Here is a 9,075-nt window from a genome sequence, read left to right on the forward strand (position 1 = left end):
CTTCTCCCCCCGCGCCGGGCGCGCGCGGCGCTGGAGCTGTGGGCGCAGGAAGGGGCCAAAGGAGCCGTCGGCAGACTGCAGGCCCACGCGAGCGCGGCGCCTGCACCCGCCTTGGCCCGCAGGCACTTGGATCGGCAGGGCCCTCCGGGCTCCACTGGGCATGAGCAGTACAGACAGCTTGGAATCCCTCGGTCCTGCTTCTAGACAGGAGGGAAACTGCCGGGGGGCGGGGGGCACGCTTCTTCACAGGGGCGCCTGCACAATGAACATCTGGAGACCTACCCCTGAACGGCACCCCATGTCCTCAAATAAATAATAAAAGGAACCCGCCCTAGAGAGCTCACCCATGAGCACGCTCACAGTGCGACGACAGCAAAAGCCAAGGAGACATTCACCCAACGCTAGGGTGGCCACACGCCGCCTGCGGAAAAGACTTCTGGCCTGGGGCAACCGTAGCACACGCACTCGCTTTTGTCCCCGTCCAAAATGACACAGAAACGACAACAAAGCAGAGCGAGACATGAAAAGACATGAAGCCACACTGAGAATGGAAGGGAAGATGACATCCTAAGCCTAACAGGCTGCAGTGGAAAATGATTCGCTGACTCAAGAAAGCTGTTCTCCAGCGAGAAGGGCAGCCCTCCTCACAAAGACCCGGACACTGTTGGCCCCCCACGGTTTCCAAGAGATCTGGAAGGGTGGCTGGAGCGTAAGCAAACAGTGAGGTGCCCGGTGCCCCCGCCTGACCAGCCCACACAAAACAGGCACTTGCTCTCTGGGCAGGGTGGCAGAGGGGCCCTGGACTGCTATGCCCAGAGCAGCTGCATTCGTGACGACAAAAAGCCACCCAGGGCCGCGGCACCACCAGCAGACGAAGGACAGACAAGCTGCGGTACAGTCATGCAACCACACACTACTCAGCAACAAAGGAGCCGACTGCCGAGACAGCTAACAACACGGGCCAACCTCAGTGGCATCATGGGAAGGAAGTCAGACACAAGAGCACGTGCTGTGCACATCCGCTGAGAAGTTCCAAGACCGACGGAATCCAGTGTAAACACCCCTTGGTGTGGCCAGGGGAATGAGGGCCACACAGGAGCCTTCCAGAAGACCACAGCCACCTGACTGTGGGCGTAGTCTGTAGCTGCGCACAACTGCCCAAACAAGCCAGACTGCACGCGGGGAGGATGAGCTGAAGCACGTAAAACAGCCCTCTATGCAAGCGCTTTCCAAGTCAGGTGGCATTTTGCTGTGCTGTGAGGACGTGGGGAGTGCCCCAGGCAGCGTGCCATCTTGGGCCACGGACCCACTTCGCACAGCACCCAGCTCCCATTCCCGGATACTCGCCCCAGCAGAGTGGAAACAGAGGACCACCACAGGATTGGTAAAAATGCTCACCCATCTTGCTGCTAACAGCCAAAAGTAGAAAATAACCCAAATGTTCAACAGGAGAAAGAATAAATTGTGTCCATATAGACGCTAATTGGCAATCCAGAGGAAAAAACACAGATGAATCTCGAACCATGCTGAGCTATCCAAAGAAATCACACAGAACAGCACATGTGACACCCTGCTTACTTACCTGACAAGTGAATTTTTCTATGGTGACGGAAACCAGGAAGAGGGCAGGGCAAAGCAAGCCCTCTGGGGGTGAGTTTAAAAAGTCCTTTCACTGGGGCAGTGGTTCCACGGGTGTGTACAGCTGTCAAAACTCACTCAGCTAAACAGGTAATAGGTGGTGTTTTGAACCTAGATTATATTTCAAGTTTAAAACATGGGCTAAGTATAAACACATTTAGGGTTAATTTTTTTTTAATTTCAGTTATACTGTTTGACTGTGTTTAGCAACGTACATATATTTTGTTTTAATTGCTTAAAGAAATAGAATGAGTCACTCCCAGGAAATTCACCAGTTTTAGACAACCTTTCTTTTTAGCCACAAGACACGTTCCTTTCCTCCAAGACACCAAGCCTACCCCATTCAACTGTTCTGCCTTAGCTACAAGTCGACACCTGAAGGTCGTCATCAGACTGCCATGTACAGCAAGACCTTTTTCCTCTATATAGAATTAGGGGTGCAAGCGCAGTTTTGTTGCATGGATACGCTGCACAGTGGTGGGCCTGGGCCTTGAGTGCACCCATCATCCGAGTAAAGCATGCTGTGCCCTGTTGAGTAGCATTAATCCCCCAGCGTCCCACTTTCTCATGTCTTCCTGTACTCTCCAGAACGTACTTCATGGTTCTGCAGACAAAGATGCTGCACAGAGACTAGCCACTCAGAAAGCACTGAAACCCAGATTCATCTGTACCCAGTCCTGATCCCTTTCTTAAACCAGGCAACTCCCAACCTCAGCCAGGTCTCTACGTGAAAGAGAAAAAAACCGAAGCTTCTGAGCTCAAACAATTAACCCCTCTTCGTCTCTGTGCATAATTTTGAAATTAATTCACCACTATGTTAACTGGAAGTATGAATGTCGCTGAAATCTGAATGCTCCAACCTTCAACACCAGTGCTTAGCTAAAGGAGAGCAGAACACACATATTTTCTACTGGGATTCAGAAAAGCAAGTTTTAAGACGAGAGCAGTGAGAGTCCCTTTCTCTAGCTGCTCATCTCCTTGTCTTTAAGAAGGACAGTGGCTCATGCCAGTAATCCCAGCACTTTGGGAGGCTGAGGTGAGAGGTTGGCCTGAGCCTACGGGTTCGAGACCAGCCTGGGCAACTTGATGAGACCTCATCTCTACAATAAATCAAAAAATTAGCCGGGCATGGTGGCGCATGCCTGTAGTTTCAGTTACTTAGAAGGCTAAGGTGGAAGGATCACCTGAACCCAGCAGGTCAAGGCTGCGGTAGCTGTGAGCATGCCACTGCATTCCAGTCTGGGCGACAGTCTCCAACTCAAAAAAAAAAAAAGAAGGAAAGTGGGTATGTACATGTTAAAACTCATCAACCAAAGCTTTAAATCTGTGCACTTTATTGTGTGCCAATTACACCACAACAAGATTACAGGACATCTTTATAAAGAAATGGGTAGTGTGATAACCATCAGTTCTAGCCATGCATTGACACTCCCAAGAGGAGGCCAAGACACCTCCCAAGTAAACGGCCAGCTCTGAGAAGACAAGAGGCACAGTGCATGGCAGACACAGAGTGACCAGTCTCAGCGATGGGGACATTACAGAGTGGCCATTTGTCACCAACATGGAGCCAGGCCCTGCCTGAGAGATGGTAAGCAAAGATCCAGCCCTCTTCACAAGGTGCTCAACTTCAGGGGAAACACACAAGAACACAGATCACTGGCACACCAGCATTTTGCGTAGTCTTGACAGGCAAGCAGGGATCAGCTCAGGGGAGGGAAGTCTAAGGTTGTCTCAAAACAAACTACAGGGATGAAGGTAAGGAAGGATCAGGTCTTGTCCGTTATGGTTCCTCCTCCCCAGGTCACCCCATTCCCGCCTTCTCACATCCACGCACCCACCAGACACTAGGAGGCCCTACCGAGCTAACCTGTAGTTAGACACTGCTAAGTGGGATTCCCACCCTGTAGCTTAAATCTAGTTTCTGCCCCCAGGGGTTCCACTAGCCTGAATCAAGAAAGCCTCCCAGGAGTCGCTAAATTCACATGTGACCAAGGTGATCGTTCCTAACAAAAGTGACACAATCAAAACAACCACAGAGCTGCCCTCTGCGCACCATCTTTTAAAAATAGAAGCTTGGCCTGAAAGCTGGGAATCACATTCAAAACTTCTGATGCTAGCCCATTTTTACCCGGTTTAAAAGAACAAGGCAACAGGGCCCACTTTCTTTTATTATACGATTAAAAAACATGGCACGGCCGGCCACAGTGGCTCACGCCTGCAATCCCAGTACTTTGAGAGGCAGAGGCTAGAGGACTGCCTGTGCCCACGGGCTCAAGACTAGCCTGGGCAACTTGGCGAGACCTCACCTCTACAGTAAATCAAAAAAACCTTAGCTGGGTGTGGTGGTGCATCCCTGTGGTTCCAGCTACTTGGAAGGCTGAGGTGAAAGGATCGCCTGAGTCCAGTAGGTTGAGGCTGTGGTGGCCATGAGCATGCCACTGCACTCTAGCCTGGGTGACAGAGACTCCGACTCAAAAAAAACAAAAAAAGAGCCGGGCTCGGTGGCTCAGCCTGTAATCCCTCGCTTGGGGAGGCTGAGGTGAGTGGATTGCCTGAGCCTGCGGGTTCGAGACCCGCCTGGGCAACTTGGCGAGACCTCTTCTCTACAATAAATAAAAAATTAGCTGGGCATGGTAGCGCACGCCTGTAGTTCCAGCTACTTGGAAGGTTGAGGCGGAAGGATAGCCGGAGCCCAGCAGGTCGAGGCTGCAGTGGCCGGGAGCAGGCACTATACTCCAGTCTGAGCGACAGAGTGAGACTCCAACTCAAAAAAAAAAAAAAAGTACCAAAAAACAGATGAATATAACATCTGAGATTTGCTTCAAAATAGTATAGAGGAAAGTGGTAGCAGTGCAGATGTAAAAGATCAACTATCAGCAGACAACTGCTAAAGCTAGATGATGGGTAAGTGAGAATTACATTTTCATGTGTGTATATATTTTAAAGTCAAAATTTTTTTTAAAAGACAGGCATATTTTTATAGATTGAAAAAAAACATAAATTCTACTTTATAAACATATTCAACATGTTACTTTCAGTACATCTTGGTTCCAAAATTTTTTTTTTTTTGAGTTGGAGTCTCACTCTGTCGCCCAGACTGGAGTGCAGTGGCTGCTCCCGGCCACCGCAGCCTCGACCCGCTGGGCTCCGGCGACCCTTCCGCCTCAGCCTTCTAAGTAGCCGGAATTACAGGCGCGTGCTACCACGCCCGGCTGATTTTTTTATTTATTGTAGAGATGAGGTCTCGCTGCCCAGGCGGATCTCGAACCCGCGGGCTCAGGCAATCCACTCACCTCAGCCTCCCAAAGGCGCGGGATTACAGGCTGAGCCACCGAGCCTGGCTCCAAAATTTTTTTTAAACTGGGGGCTAACTGGGCAAATTTGAATGCAACCTATTAAATAAAAGTAGGGAATTACTGTTTCTAAGTGTGATAATGGTATCATGATCATGCAAGACAATGTCCTCACTGTTAGGGAGAGCCACACTGAAGTTCTCAGAACAGTAGACACAAAGGCTACATACAACTCTGAGCTGGTTCAGCAGGAAAACAAGAAAAACCACACACAGACACACACATACACACACACCCCCTCCCTCTCCTCCCTCCCCTCCCCTTCTCCCCCACACCACCCCTCTCATCCTCGTGTAAGGCAAATACAGCAAAATGATGACTGGTGACTCTAGGTGGGGGGTGGGTACTATGGGCACTCATCGTTCCCTTGCTCTGTACATGTCTTTGAAAACAAAAAAATTTTTTTTAGTTGGAGTCTCAGGCTGTCGCCCAGGCTGGAGTGCAGGAGCACAATCATGACTCATCACAGCCTCAACCCCCGGGGCTCAGGCGACCCTTCCACCTCGGCCTCCCAAGTGTCTGGGAGTACAGGCAGGTGACACTACACCCGGCTGACTTTTTTTGTTTACTGTAGAGACTAGGTCTCGCCATGTTGCCCTGGTTGGTCTCCAACTCCTGGGCTCAGGCAATCTCCCTGCCTTTGCCTCTCAAAGTGCTGAGATTATAGGCGACTGGCCTTAGTCAATTTTTGAGGATAAAAGACATGTAGAAAATTGAAAAAATACAGAAGCATAAAGCTGGGTGCAGAGGACAGGAGTCCAGACAGGAGAGAAGGAGGGAGGCTCACGGAGTACGCAGCAGGGAACACAACACAAGGGCACACAAGATGCTCAGAGAGCCTAACATGAAGCAAAAGCTGAGGGTCTGATTCACGACATGGTCACAGAAACCAAATCAAAGATGACAGACAGCAAACACAGCATCAATTCCAAAGACGAAGCTTGAATTAATGCTGTGCTTACTGTCTGTCGTCTTTGACTTGGAAAAAAATAACCGCACAACCGTGACCATTTACCAGGTCACCATGAGAGGGCGACCACGACAAGGAGGGTACAAGCCGAGAGGCCAGCGAGCAACGCCACGCTCAACCCTGGAAGGTGCAGCAGCAGCAGGAGGGTGTTGCACGGAGACAGGGACGGGGCCAGGCCAAAGCGGCGGCTCGGCTCCAGGAGGTTTCGTTTCTTCTATCCTGGATCTTTAGAAAACCTCTGAGGGTTTTTTTGAGTTGGAGTCTCACTCTGTCACCCAGACTGGAGTGCAGTGGCCGCTCCCGGCTGCCGCAGCCTCGACCTGCTGGACTCCAGCGATCCTTCCACCTCAGCCTTCTGAGTAGCCAGAATTACAGGCGCGCGCTACCACGCCTGGCTGATTTTCTATTTATTGTAGAGACGAGGTCTCACCAAGTTTCCCAGGCTGGTCTCGAACCCACGGGCTCAGGTAATCCTCTCACCTCGGCCTCCCAAAGTGCTGGGATTATACGCTTGAGCCACTGCACCAGGCCAGGATACATTCCAAAGGTAGGTCAAAAAGGTCATTTTGAAGTTTCTTTCTAATATACCGCCAAACTTGCTACAAAGAAGCTTCCCCAATTATCCTTCACCCAGCCATGACCAGCAGTGAAATGACAGCTATTTCATCACCCTCAGCAAAATCTGCATCTTTTAAAAATGCATGCGGAAGTAGCACCTAACCTAAACTACCTCATAGGTAGGGCTTACGACAAAGAGCTGAATGTTCTCATGACAACTTCAGATCCTTAGTGCAAACATCAGTGACAGGCACTCAGGACTGTAAGTCAGACAGAACGGAGGCCTGAGTGCTGGCCCTGCCGACCCTGTGCTTGCCCGTGGACTTCAGGCTGAAGTCCTCCAACGACAGTTAAGGGGTGGTGTTCTTATTCATCATACAAATGCCAAGAGTAAAGTTAAACAACTTTCCCGGGAGCGACACAGCCAGGCATATCAGCCACATCTAGCTGCCTCTACAGTCCAAAGCTCTGATTCCAAAAACAGACGGCCCACTCCGCCACGAGGTTACGCAACCTGTTACAAAATGAATGACACCTTTTCCCATCCCAGATTCTGAGTAACAGAATCTTTCAGCAAAAGATACAACATCTCATCACAAGGTTCTCAGAACTTGCTCGATGTCGAGTAAGCAGCATTAAGATTACGAAAGTGTTCTGGAAGCCGCACTCCACCCATACAGCACCAATACCACAGATGAGATTTGTCTACAAATGTGGTGGAAAGAGAACCAGAAAGTAGATCGTGAAAGCAGAAGGAATGGAGATATACTTCTTTTTATTTTTTACAGTGATAATTTTGGCTTGCTCATCAGATAAAGGGAAAGGCCCACAGAAGCAGGAGATTAAAAAGTTCACGACATGAGGCTACTGCCAGACCATCACCACCATTGCCTTGCCAGACTGGTGTGGCCACACGCTACTTGAGTATGGCTGTCGGCATGCTTTCTGGCTGTGGGCCCCTCCCCTACCTTGGGGAGGTGAGTCTCGTCTTTTCTCTCTCTAATTTATTTATAAACTATGTTTTCTAATCAAAATATTTAAAAAACCCAAGACATGAAAACACCGCGGACCCGAAAAAGATGGGTGCACGGCTGTGGCTCAGACTCCGGTCAGGTGGCCGACGGCGCGTGTGGGCATCAGCAGGACCGTCCACGCACCTCTTGCCTTTGCGTTCACCAATTTCCCAGGAAAACTTGTACTCGGAGCTTCTCCTAAAAGACCAGGAAACCTGGCACCGACGGGACCGCAGTCTGGCAGCCAACAGCAGCTGTCTGGTTCCCCGCGGCGGACGGCCCTCGGCAGGAGGCCCTTTGGCAGCCGCAGCCGCCCCCTCCCGCCCCGCCTTCTGGACGAGAGGAGCAGGGCAAGGGCAGTCTGGGAGGGGGGCAAGAAGGGCCCCACCTCCCTGCGGAAAGGGGGACGGGCAGCCGGACAGCTGGCGCCCGCTCTGAAGGGTAGCGCCCAGAGGCAGAGCCCCAGTGGCAGAAGCTGTCCCCAGCTCCTGACTTCCAAAGCCACCCCTCCTCTGCATGGCCCCGTTGCACACTTTTAGCAAGAACAACTTTGTCGACCTCAAATAAACCTGAGGCTCTTGTAATAAAATAGTAAAAAGGAGTTGGAAGGCTTTAGCACATTTTCACATTAACTTGCGCTCCAAACAGATAATGAGAAATGCACTACATTCAAAAATCCTACAACAGTAACTTGTTTTATGGTAGTCTACACCATGATCATATGCAGCATTCATACTTATGCAAAAGAACTTCAATCCATTCCTACCACCATATGTAAAAATTAACTCCAGATGAATCACAGCCATGAATGTAAAACCTCAAACTATAAAACTTTCAAAAGAAGAAGAAAATCTTTGTGAAGTTGGGTTAGACAGATTTCTTAGATCTGACCCCAAAACCATAATCCGTAAAAGTACAAAATGGTAAACTGAACCTCATCAAATTTTAAGCGTTTGCTGAGAAAACACTGTTAAAAGAATAAAAAAGCCAGAGTATGAGAAACCATCTGCAAATCATATATCTATTAAAGAACTCTCAAAACTCAACAATAAGCTGGGCTCGGTGGCTCAGCCTGTAATCCTGCGCCTTTGGGAGGCTGAGGTGAGTGGATTGCCTGAGCCCGCGGGTTCGAGACCCACCTGGGCAGCGAGACCTCATCTCTACAATAAATCAAAAAATCAGCCGGGCGTGGTAACACACGCCTGTAATTCCGGCTACTCGGAAGGCTGAGGTGGAAGGATCGCCAGAGCCCAGCAGGTGGAGGCTGTGGTGGCCGGGAGCGGCCACTGCACTCCAGTCTGGGCGACAGAGTGAGTACTCCAACTCAAAAAAACCCAAAAAACTCAACAATAAAACAAACTCAATAACTGACACGCAATAAAAGATGCTCATAAACTCCTTACCAAAAACATACAGAAAGGCAAATCAACACATTAAAAGATGCATGATGGCCGGGCTCGGTGGCTCGGCCTGTCATCCCACACCTTGGGAGGCCGAGGTGAGTGGACGGCCTGAGCCCGCGGGTTCGAGACCTGCCTGGGCA

At 50.1% G+C, this 9,075-nt stretch overlaps 1 protein-coding gene across 1 annotated transcript in view; it reads right to left on the reverse strand.

Annotated features, from left to right (window-relative positions):
- Positions 1-9,075, reverse strand: part of FAM168B (family with sequence similarity 168 member B) — a 29,803-nt gene that overhangs the window by 7,185 nt on the left and 13,543 nt on the right. Inside the window, exon 3 of the mRNA XM_021718385.1 lies at positions 88-154. Within this exon, the coding sequence (XP_021574060.1) occupies positions 88-154 (67 nt within the window). The remainder of the gene's footprint in view (positions 1-87; positions 155-9,075) is intronic.

Source organism: Carlito syrichta, unplaced genomic scaffold (genome assembly GCF_000164805.1).
Source record: "Carlito syrichta isolate Samal-C Ts95f unplaced genomic scaffold, Tarsius_syrichta-2.0.1 Scaffold111568, whole genome shotgun sequence".
Lineage (NCBI taxonomy): Eukaryota > Metazoa > Chordata > Mammalia > Primates > Tarsiidae > Carlito > Carlito syrichta.